The 12,583-nt window shown below is 38.4% G+C and overlaps 1 protein-coding gene across 2 annotated transcripts in view; it reads right to left on the reverse strand.

The window, feature by feature from the left end:
• Positions 1-12,583, reverse strand: part of Cntn3 (contactin 3) — a 396,519-nt gene that overhangs the window by 242,838 nt on the left and 141,098 nt on the right. For both annotated transcript variants that reach the window (XM_060383858.1, XM_060383859.1), the window contains exon 4: positions 8,165-8,340. In XM_060383858.1, coding sequence (XP_060239841.1) covers positions 8,165-8,340 — 176 coding nt within the window. The remainder of the gene's footprint in view (positions 1-8,164; positions 8,341-12,583) is intronic.

Below are 12,583 nucleotides of genomic sequence, written 5' to 3' on the forward strand. Positions count from 1 at the left end.
ATGTATTCCCAGACAAATGGGAAGGAAGTGGTCCTCTTAGTCTTGTTTCACCCCTTTCAATAGGAATGACAGTCCTTCCTTAATACATTGAATGCCACATTGCTCATATATGTGTGCTTATCTCTTGGTGTTTTCACTACCTAATACAGCCTCCTGGTATATCTTGGAAGTGTTGTCAAGGGTTTCTCTGTGAGAAAACATGGCTGTGGTTGTGTAGTATCCCAATGGATGGGGGAGGGATGAAATTGAAAGATAATCTTTTTTCAGACATGAACTTCAATGTCATTGTCTATGAGTTCAGTGTTAATGAATCAAAAACACTCAAGTTGTCCCTAAATAATGCAAAGGTATCTACTGCTTGAAGATGACAATGGCATGAGGCTTACAGGGGGCTCTTTGGACCAGTGACTCCATATTTCCAGCTTCAGTAACTGTGCACTACAAGCTGGTGAAGGTGATGAAATGGTTAGCTATATGGTGTCAATACTCTAACAAGCATTAAGGCCCCAGTTAGTTATATCCCTGAGGTTTCTGGCAACAACAATAAAAGCTGCTAGACGTGAATACTCATTCACACAAAAATAAGAAGAATCATATACTTGCATAAGAAGTCAGAAACTTTGCTGAAACACAAATTTGCAACAATAAAGGTAAAAATATTCAACACAAATGAGAGTCAGAAGATCAACAAATCACAGAATGACACTCACAATATGCTGAGTTAGGAAATCACCACTATAAAGGAAGAGTGTCTGAATTCTTTATACTTTAAAATGCCAAAGAAAAAAAAGCATCATTATTGGAGAAAAAAAATGTGATAGTTTGAATAGAAAACATGCACATCTGAAAATGACAAGACAGATGTCGAGACAAGAGAAACATACTCACTGATTAGTATTAAACATTCGACATTTGGTTTAATAACAAATTAGGCATAACAGAAGGAAAAGATGACTCAGTATAGAGCTAAGGAGGTGACTGCAGACCATGGAGGTACTGGAAACAGAAGAAGAAATAAAGGAATGAAGGGAGAAGAAACTATTAGGATACTTTGAATGTGTGTAAAAGGAAGCCCACAGAAGCAGAGATTGAATCCAGGGACAAGAAAAATAGAAAGCATACACTGAAAGCCCCCCATTAAGTTTCATGAGACATCACTCCTAGGAGATAATCTAAATCATACAGAAATGACAGGGTCTTGTCTTTGTACCACTTGATCTCTATGTGCTATGTATGCAGAGTTTCATCTATTATTGACACTTGATATGAAAGACCCTGCTATTTTGGCTTTATACACAAGGAGCCTAAAGAACAAGGCACCTTATTCTTCCCCAAAACAACATGGCTGATAAGTGGGAGAGTGTGTTCAAGCCTAGATAAACTGGGATCTGTGCCTGAAACTTTTATCCTAAACTTTAAACAAAATAATCTTTTTAAGAGTGAGGGTCAAAGAAATATACACTTAGACCAATGGAAAAAGGTGATCATCAATGACACAGTACTGACCCCTCACAAAATACATACACTGGACACAGTGGCTGGCTCTTTGATCACCTCCCCCTGAGGGGGGAACAACCTTACCAGGCCACAGAGGAAGACAATGCAGTCAGTCCTGATGAGACCTGATAGGCTAGGGTCAGAGGGAAGGGGAGGCAGCTCTCCCTTATCAGTGGACTTGGAGAGGGGTACAGGAGGAGATTAAAGGGATTGGGAGGGGCAGAGAGAGGGGGCTACAGCTGGGATGTAAAGTGAATAAAGTGTAATTAATAAAAAAGGAATTAATTAAAAAATCATTGGTTCAATGACCTATTGAGAATAAAGTTAAAAATTAAGATAGAATACAAATAAACAATCAAAAAGCTATAAATGTAGAAAAATGACCTGTAGAGAAGTCTGAAGGATTAAAAAGGTAGGAGGGAAAAAGGATAATGGGTGAAAGTGAAAAGAATATATTTCAGATTTGTATGAAATTATCGAAAAGCAAATTTAACTAATGAACAACTTGAGCATAGATTTTTGTTCCCAAATATAAGTGCATGTAAGTTACTTTCTACAAAGTGTATCCTAAAAATAAAATCACAGAATTTTAAAACCGAAGGTCTTTCACTGACAAATGAGAAACAAATATACAAGCCTGGGTAAAAATGTCATAACAGATATTAAAATGCAATGGAAATGTTCAAATATGGAGTTGGTAATCTACCAAGAAGTATATGTAAATGTCAAAGGGACATAGATTTGGAATATTTGAAATAGTTGGGAAGAGCAATGATCTCATTTCAGTGGCTCAAAGCATACATCACAGTACTCATAAACAAAAATACAAGAAAAGGAAAATATAAAATTTCTTCACCAAAGATTCATGGCTTTAAAATCTATGGTGTAATTAGGATACAAGATAAAACATTTTCAAGAACCAAACAAATTATTCTGAAAGTTCAGAATTTACATTGAAAAAAAAAATCCCACAAGATTTCTTTGGGAAATATGGGACCCTCAATATAGAATACCATCAATCAAAATGGCATCAGATATCCCCAAGAACAGTGACAGAAATAAGCCAGTCAAGAAGCAGTTTTATTATTCTAATGAAAATTATTTCCAGCACAGTATATGGCCCAGTCTTTCAGTCAACTACCCCTGTATAACAATTTAAGGCAGACAGTCTAGCTAAAATAACTGCATGATTCATTCCTTCTTGGGACATTTGAGGACACTGTACATTAAAACTATGGACATTAGGAATGAGGAAAAAAAACATTAGACCCAAGCCATGAAGTACAGAAATACATGAAGCAGAGCTCCAGGAAGACATAGGCCTGCTGTGCAGGAAAATCAATCTAAAACTCAGTAAAAAAAGAAAAAAAATCTTTAAATATACAAAGTAGATATTGATATATATATACAACAGATATACATAAATGACAAAAGAGAGTCATTTATAACACATAAAGGACCCAATTTTTAAAAGACTGATATCCACAGAGTGGTGAGGAATTAGGAGCCAAGTGGTTAATGGCTCCTGGTGGGGTGGAGTCTTATTTCTGTGGGAGTATGAAAGCTGATGGATTGTCAGAGCTCAGGTGCATTATCCCTACAATGAGTACATGGAGGCAGCATTAATTGAACTCAGTGGTTTATAAAAAAATAAAATAAAAGAAGACATGAAGTTGGATGGGGGTTGTGTTGAATGGATTCTGGACAAGTGAGATTGAGGAAGTGGATGTAGATATGATCAAGATACAATGTATACATATATGTAGTTGTCAATGAATGAAAATATACATTCTTAAGAATTTTCATATAGTAGAAAGATATACAAATATGAATAACTTTAAAAATTTTTGTATTATTTATACTTATTAAAGAAATTTAAAAAATCACAAATAAGCCCAATTTTGCATTGATCAGATTTATGTATGTTAAAAACTTGATAATAACAAGTTTTAAATAAAAGCAAGTATACACGACTTTGTAGATCAACAGATATTTCCAAGCATAGGAAGGAATAAAAAGTTTTACAAATATGCATATTTTTAATTGCCCTTAAGAAATTTAAAATGACACTTTGACCTCTTCCTTTCCGATTTGTATCCCCTTGATCTCCTTTAGTTGTCTTATTGCTCTGGCTAGGACTTCAAGTACTATGCTGAAGAGATATGGGGACAATGGACAGCCTTGTCTTGTCCCTGATTTCAGTGGGATTGATTTAAGTTTCTCTCCATTGAGTTTGATGTTAGCTATAGGCTTGCTATATATTGCCTTTACTATGTTTAGGTATGTGCCTTGTATCCCTGATCTCTCCAAGACTTTAAACATGAATGGGTGTTGGACTTTGTCAAATGCATCTGAAAGACTCTAACTAGCAGTGTTTTCAAAGCAAAGACTCATGACCAAACCTTTGGCAGAGTACAGGGAATCATAAGAAAGAAGGGGAGTTAGTCTGATGGGGAAAGGATAGGAGCTCCACAAGGACCAAATATATCTGGGCACAGGGTCTTTTCTGAGACTGACATTCAATCAAGGACCATGTATGGATATAACCTAGAACCTCCACTCAGATGTAGCCTGTGGTAGCTCAGTAACCAATTGGTTTCCCAAAGTGAGGGGAACAGGGACTATTTCTAACAGGAACTCAATGACTGGCTCTTTGGTCTCCCCACCCCTGAAGGGAGGAGCAGTCCTGTTAGGCCACAGAGGAGGGCTTTGCAGCCAGTCCTGAAGATACCTGATAAAACAGGATCAGATGAATGGGGAGGAGGTCCCCCCTATCAGTGGACTTGGAAAGGGGCACGGTGGAGATGAGGGAGGGAGGGAGGGACTGGGAGGGAATGAGGGATCGGGACACGGCTGGGATACAGAGTTAATAAAATGTAACTGATAAAAAAAAAAAGAAATTTAAAATGGTAAAAATGCTTTTAGAAGTACATGCACATGCAGTCAAAATGCAGACAAATGCCCACACCTGAAATTCATTAAATTTAGAATAGTAACCATCTATATAAGCAGCGAGGAGAAAGGATTCACACTAGGGTTCCCCCCCAGGAAAATAAATGACATTTCAAATATTTCAAATTCTAATCAGTAAGTACCCAGTAATAGATATTCCTCATGGTTTCCTCATACCATTGTTCATTTAGTATAAGTCTTAATTTTATAAACACATTCCATCTCAAACATGGTTAAAATTAAATATATATATATATATATATATATAATCAAGAATTATTTAACAGTAAGGCAAAAATAATCAATTAGATTAAGCACATGTGAGCTCTTGAACACTTTTTAAACCTCCAGTATATAAAATTAAGAAGTTTTGAAAACACTTCCAACAGATATGAAAAATTACACATATGACACAGCAACAAATTACTAAAATATATGTGAAATTCACATTCTTTCACATATTTCTTCTGTCAATAATTTGTTTGTATATTCAACAATCTACTGAAAGACAGTGACAATCTCCAAAGAAAAGTGGTTTGTGGTACTATGAATAACTATGTCTTAATTATCTTACCAGTCATATTTTAAATGGAGAAGAGGGGAGATAGAAGACCTGGAGAGGACAGGCGCTCCACAAGGAGACCAACAATTCTGGGCCCAAGGGGGTCTGCAGTGACTGATGAATCATCCAAGGACCATGCATGGAGAGGACCTAGACCTCCTGCTCAGAAGTAGCCCAGGGGCAGCTCAGTCTCAATGGGGGTACCCTAGCAAGAGGAGCAGGGGTTGTCTCTGGCATGAACTCTGGCCTGTTCTTTGATCACCTCCTCCTGGATAGATGACCTTACTAGTCCACAGAGAAAGAGGATCCAGGCAGCCCTGATGAGACCTGATAGGCCAAGATCAGACAGTAGGGAAGGAAGACCTCCCCTATCAGTGGATTAGGGGAGAATCATAGGGGGAGAAAAAGGGGAGAAGGTGGGACAGAAAGGAGATGAGGAAGGGGGCTACAGCCCAGATACAAAGTGAAGAGATTTTAATTGTAATAAATAATATTAATATTTATTAATATGAAGAAAGAAAAACACAATGTCTTTGTATTACACCCATTCTAAAGTGAGGCAATGGCTATATTTTCACGCATCCACTCCTCTGTGCTGAGCTTTCTAACCTGCTGACAGAAACCAAGAGTGGTGAAACATCAGAATATACAGTGTAGCCTGGATGGGATGGGGAATACTGTTCAGAGCCAACGCTTACCATGTCTTTGCCTTCAGTAAACACAGCCAGGACTTCTCTGAGCTGTAGTTACCAGCGGTCTGCCACACAAACATCCTGTCCCTACCGCCACGCCTCCTTTCATTTACATATCAGTGTTATATTCTGTCCTCATTTCCAAGTTAAGATAATTTACTCTAACAATTATTAAATACCTCCTACTGCTATTACAATTAATGATTAATAATAATCTCATTCATTAACCTCTTTACGAGAATCTATGTCCCAACATATTAATTAAAAGGAACACCTTTTATACTTTATTAGTGTAATGTCTTAAGAGGTTTGGGAACAAGATTGCTTTCTGAATCTTCAAAGTGAAGATTCGGGTAAACACCAAAAAATATAAACTATCACAAGGTAAAAGAATCTTACTGTATAGCCAGACTAATGTGCAGCCAGATGCCAAGATTAGGAGTAGTTAATACATTTATGGCTGATGAGAATGCTGAAGGTAAGTGTGAGGGATCATCAGCACTTTCTGAGGTTGAGTCTAAGTTCTGACAGCATGAAAATGTGTCCCGATGATGTGGTACACGCTCACTCAGAAAAGCAAAGACCCTACCAAGAAACAGTAAGGTTAAGTCAATAAGTGAAGAAGGGGGAAGCAAGGAAGAGGAAAAGGAAGGGGTAGGGAGAGAAGAGTTGAGGTATAGTGAGCAGAACAGTGTTTTGAGCTTTCTAACCTTTTCATGATTTTTTTTGTTGTTTACTGATACCAAGAATGCAAAGGTCAAGGGATCTTTACCATGCCAATATCCATGTCCAAAACATACACTTTCAGCGTTGACTTTAGTGTTTCTCAGATTTTTGTCACTTTGGCAAGTGTCCAGGAAAAAATGACAAAAGAAGAAAAGGCTTCTTTGGCTCACTGTTTCATTGTTTTCAGCCAATTATGGCCACAACACCATGGAAGTGGAGGTGGCTAGAACGGGAGTGGCAAGGAGTGCATGGTGGAGTAGTAGCCAGGAAGGCATGGAGAGGAGTGGCCAGGAGACACTCTGCGTGTCCTGCATTCTTTCTTTGCCCACTGTTATTTCCTCTGAGCCATAAAAGAATAAATAAGTCCTTTAAAATACATGTACATATAGGATACAAAATGGTGAGCTTAACATAAGAAACATATTAGCCTATAATGACAAGAGCAAAGCCAAGCATGGCCATTACAAAGGAAGACTGCAAAAGAATAAGCCACACACTAACTGGCACACCAACAATTTCATTATGGCCTGTGTAGGGGCAGCGGTAAATACCACCAGATTGTAAGAACTAACATATTCCAATTTCTGAGTTATTGACATGTAAAAGAACTAAAGAAACATTAAATTCAAGTGATTATGATGTGCATTCTATACCAAACAGGTAACTAAAACCAACCAACAAACAAAAGAGGTAGGAAACAGATAATAATGAAATTGGTTCTCTGGTTCCAGTTTTAAACTCTCAAGGGGGAGAATGTGTTTGGCCCACTTGTTGACTCTAGGTCCATTGATGTGGTGTAGACATGGTCTTCAATGCCCAGGCTCAATGGGGTTGAATTGAAGGTCACTGGTGGCAGAGGATGGGGAAAGATCACTTCTGACAAAACCACAACAAAGCCGCACATATGTCATCAGATAAGTTATTTTATTGTTTACTCCTTGTATTTCCCTTAGTTTTGTTCAAAGCTGTAGAATGTATTTCTGATTTGAATGTTGAAGAATAAGATCCACCAGGACAGGAACTTCATTCTCCTTTCAATTCCAGCTCAGGCCAAAACAAATAGTCACTGTCTAAGTACAGCTTTAACTGCATGCTTTCTCAATCCCGGGACAGAACTTTTGCAGAATATCAATATGGAATACACTCAGGCACACAGGTACAGGTTTGCATACCCCAATTTTATATTAGATTGGGATCTGTGATAGCTAACCTTTGTTGACTACATCTGGAATCTGCCAAAACCCAGGTATCTGGACACACCTGCCAGGAATTTCCTCAATTGGCTTATTTGAGGCTTCAGGCATGTCACAGGACATGAAAGAAGGAAGCTTTTGCATTGCAACCTGTTAACCCTCTCTCTTACCGGCAAGTTTATCTATCCTTCCCTGGTATTAAAATGTACTTCATGATTCCAAAAGACCAAAGATTAGCTGAGACACACATCATGGACTAAACAACTAACAGATTATTCACCTTTGTGTTGGTAGACAGCTGTTACAGTACTATCCAGATCATAGACTATAAGCCATCCTAATAAATGCACATATATTATCTATTCTATCAGTTCTGTCCCCCTAGAAGAACATAAAGAGGGTCCAAAAAGAATGCCCAATTATTTAACCAATTTTTGATCTTAAAAGTCACATCTTTTTTCCAAATGTTTCTAGGTGACCACACAGACATATATTTGCATTTTAAAATATTGGTTTCGATATATTTACAAATATAAACTTACAGGCAAATTGGAGTTTGGCTTCTCTGCTCACTATAGTTCCAAGAGAATTTGTTGCAAAACACTGGTAACTTCCTGTATCCCAGTTTCTATTGGGGTTAATAACTACAAGATTTCCTCCATTCAATTTGTAACGATGGTCCAGACTTGTATCGATATCACTGCCATTCAGCTGCCATCTAAGAAAAAAATAAAAATAAATGTCAAGGTTATTTCTTTTCTTTGTAGATTTTTGTTTCAATAGATAGCTGGATGTTACAAACTATACATTAAGCATCTGAAGCTTAGAACTTCAACATTCAAGATGCTAGGGCAGACAGACACCCTTCCACAAGCTTTAGGCCAGTAAAGACTCCCATCTCAAAAACATTCCAAAAGTGCAGATAATGCATTTTTGCAAAGCAAAGAGTCAGGTTTGGTAGAAATTATAGAAAAGCAGCATCTCAAAGTTAAAGATGTTTAAAAGTCTTCTGAAGAGCTGGGGATAATTTCGCTTGTTCACTATCTCACTAGGGGAAAATTCAGGCTGGGTCTATGTGAGTGAAGATGAAGCAGAAAGTTGAGGTAATTTTCTCAGAAACTTCAGGCCAATCTCATGCTGACAACTCATTCAGGGGGTAGCACATTTCTTTGATTTATCTGGCCTGACTGAGCACATTTAATCAATTAATTGGTAACTGTTCAACTCTCCATTTCAATTTGTCTGAGTAAAGACCTGTCCTGCGGCATTCATTCTCCACTTTCCCGAAGCCTCCATGGAGCTATCTACACAACAGCAAGGCAGTAAAAGACCCTAAAAGACCTGTGGGGCTGGAAAAGTTAAGGCAGAAACTCTAGGGATATGTTTATTAATGGTAGAAAAATTAGAGAAAACTAAAAAAATATATATTGTTTTTAAATAACTTTTAACTAAAAAGTAAAACTTTTTAAACACTAAGTATGTTAGTACATCAAAGTAGATTTCTCCATTACAAACCCACCCATGTGCCATGATAATAAGGATACATTCACATTGTCAATTTAATTCACTCAATTCCCAGAAAACCAAAATCTGGTAATAAAAATGCATTATTCATACATTTTAGCAAATTACAATACGGGGCTCAACTGCTCAGAATAGGAATTTTGAGAAAATAGCTAAAATAATGTCTGCTTCATAAAGGTTAACTCCAGGTGTTTATGTTATAGAGCATGAAATGATTGTCCTAATTTATAAAATATTTGGTCTCCCTTACTAATAACTGTAACCTCAAATTGAAGGTAGATCGAGAGTGCAGCAGTAAGGGCCCTATGCAAGCATGCGAGGGACCAGGTACCTACCAACACAGACCAAAGTAGAAAACGTTGAAAATTCTAGCATCTTACTTTCTGAAGCATCTTAAAGTTCCTATGATTGAGTGTGACAGAAGTGTTCATTGAAAGGCAAAGCAAGTGTGTCCTCCTAAGCCACAGTTCTAGTCAGTCACCAGGCCTGAGAAGGTGATTCAGGAAATGTACTAGAAACCTTTAACTGGAGCAAAACAGGGCTGATCTGGAAGACACCGTCATGAAGCCCAAGGTGGAGATCATGGGCTCTAAAACTCATTTGGAGGTTTACATATTCACCAATAGCCAAGAGGGAGTCTTTTGTGTGTGTGTATGTGTGTTTTTTATTTTTAAATTTTAAATTTTCATTTTTATTAATTACAGTTCATTCACTTTGTAGCGCCCCCTCCCAGCTCCTTCCATCCTCCCCTCCCAATCCCACCCTTTCTCCACCTTCTCCAACCATGGCCCTCCCCAAGTCCACTGATAGGGGAGGTCCTTCTCTCCTTCCTTCTGAGCCTAGTCTATCAGGTCTCATCAGGACTGTCTGCATTGTCTTCCTCTGTGGCCTGATAAGGCTGCTTCTCCCTCAGAGGAAGGTGATCAAAGAGCAGGTCAATCAGTTCCTGTCAGAGATGGTCCCTGTTCCCATTACTATGGAACCCACTTGGACACTGAACTGCCATGGGCTACATCTGTGCAGGGGTTCTAGGTTATCTCCACGAATGGTCCTTGGTTGGAGTGTCAGTCTCAGAAAAGACGCTTGTTCCCAGATTTTTTGGTTCTCTTGTTCTCCTTATGGAACCCCTGTCCCATCCAGGTCTTACTATCTACCCCTTCTTTGGTAAGATTCCCTGCACTTTGCCCAAAGTTTGGCTATAAGTCTCAGCATCTGCTTTGATACCCTGCAGGGTAGAGCCTTTCAGAGGCCCTCTGTGGTAGGCACATATCCTGTTCCCTGTTTTCTTCCTCTTCTGATGTCCATCCTCTTTGCCTTTATGAATGGGGATTGAGCATCTTAGCCAGAGTCCTCCTTCTTAATTAGTTTCTTTAGGTGTACAGATTTCAGTATGTTTATTCTATATATCTAAAAGATGCTCAAGTACACAACAAGGACATTTGCTCAACCATGTTTGTAGCAGCTTTATTTGTAATAGCCAGAAGATGGAAACAACCCAGATGCCCCTCAGTTGAGGAATGGATACAGAAATTGTGATATATCTACACAATGGATTATTACTCAGCAGAAGAAAAGAAAAAAAAATAACAACAACAGGGAAATCATGAAATTTTCAGGCAAATGGTGGGAACTGGAAAAGATCATCCTGAGTGAGGTATCCCAGAAGCAGAAAGACACACACAATATATACTCACCCATAAGTGATATTAGATATATAATACAAAAGGGAGTCTTAATGCATTCCAAGGGTTTTCACAATAGGAAAAAAAGGTGAGGGATGGACCTCTAATAAAGATATCACAACCCTGGCCTGGAGCACTGGCTGCTCTTCCAGAGGTCCTGAGTTCAATTCCCAGTACCCATATTATGGCTCACAAGAAACTATGATGAGATCTGGCGTGGTCTTCTGGTATGCAGGCAGAATGCTGTATATATATATATATATATATATATATATATATATATATATATATCACAACCCCCAAACAGAGGTGGAAATTAAGGCTTCTACTTTGGTTAGGGAAAGAATACAAAACTGAGATGACTAAGAATAAAACTCCTTCAAATAGTCCTGGGGGTCACATGCTACAGTACAAGAGAATCACATCGTCCCCGAACAAAGCAGGAATGATTAAACAGCAGATGAATAAATATGATTGTTTTATTTGGCCCCAGGCATGGTTTCTTAAATCAGTGGTTCTTTAACAAAATTTAGGCCTGAAGAAGACTGGGTGTCCTGAAATCTCTTAGATTCTACTAATAACATAGATACAGTGAGTCCAGATGTAGATTGCGCTCTTTGCTGGAAAGAAGGATCTGGTACCCTCTTTCCTAGGAAACAGAACCATTAACAAATCAAGCAAGACGGGGAGAACCTACCGTCAAAATGGGGTCTTTATGATCATCTGCCTCTTCTTCTCATGCCAGAATCCCTTCTGAACCCAACTCTAATATATCCTGCTCTCTCAAGCCCACCTCCTTCCAAAAGGTTTCTCTCCCTCCTGTTCCTGAAACTCAGCTCCCTTTATACTCCCATCACCCCACCCCCCAAAAAACCATGGATGATATCAGAAGGATAGTCTATATGTTCCTTTCCCAGAAAAGGAACCTCCTCATCGTATGTTCCCATTCAGGAAGGTTCCCTTAGGTGTGTGGGGGGGTGGGAGCTTAACATTTGCCAGTCACATCCCCTTAACAATTTAGAGGTCTGAATTTTAAAAGGGAATTGAAGCCTCTCATAGAAAATCCATGCAGGTGATTGATCACTTGGATCAATTCCTTAGATGTTAACTGTATATCTAGTCTAAATAGATACCAATATTGAGTATTCTCTTATCTACTTAGAAGAAGGGGGTGATAAGAAGATCATAACCTGTGAAAGACAGGGTATAGCAGCAGCAGATGAAAAATTCCCCAACTAATATCCTGTATGAATAATAATAATGAGGTACACCTAGTTCACATGAAGGGATTCCTTGAATACTTAATTGGAAGAGTATTCCGGTTCCAGAATATGAATCAGACTTCAGCATATATATAATAGGGAAACTTTGTAAAAACTGCACAGTTGCTAGAAATGTTGTAGGACCAATAAAGAAAGTACCTTAGACTAGACACAAAAGAGCCCTTGATACAAGGGATGCTTGTGCAACTAACAGCTGGTCAGACTCAGCAAGAAAGTTACAGAAGATTGAAGGCTGGAAGGACAGAAATAAGGAAGGGTTACTGAAGGGGCCTCAAAGATGTGTGTAAGGAGAGATGAAGAAAATAAAAATAAGATGCAAACATAATGTTGGCAATATAAACCAGACTGTAAAAGTAAGTCAGACCCAGAAATTCAAAGCCCAGTCATTAAACAGAGACCACAATGGGAGTGAGACAGAAGAGAAGATTCCAGGAAGCAAGTGTGGCAAATACTCGGACAAGGAAAATTTAAA

The sequence above is a fragment of the Meriones unguiculatus genome, chromosome 5, assembly GCF_030254825.1.
Source record: "Meriones unguiculatus strain TT.TT164.6M chromosome 5, Bangor_MerUng_6.1, whole genome shotgun sequence".
Classification (NCBI taxonomy): domain Eukaryota; kingdom Metazoa; phylum Chordata; class Mammalia; order Rodentia; family Muridae; genus Meriones; species Meriones unguiculatus.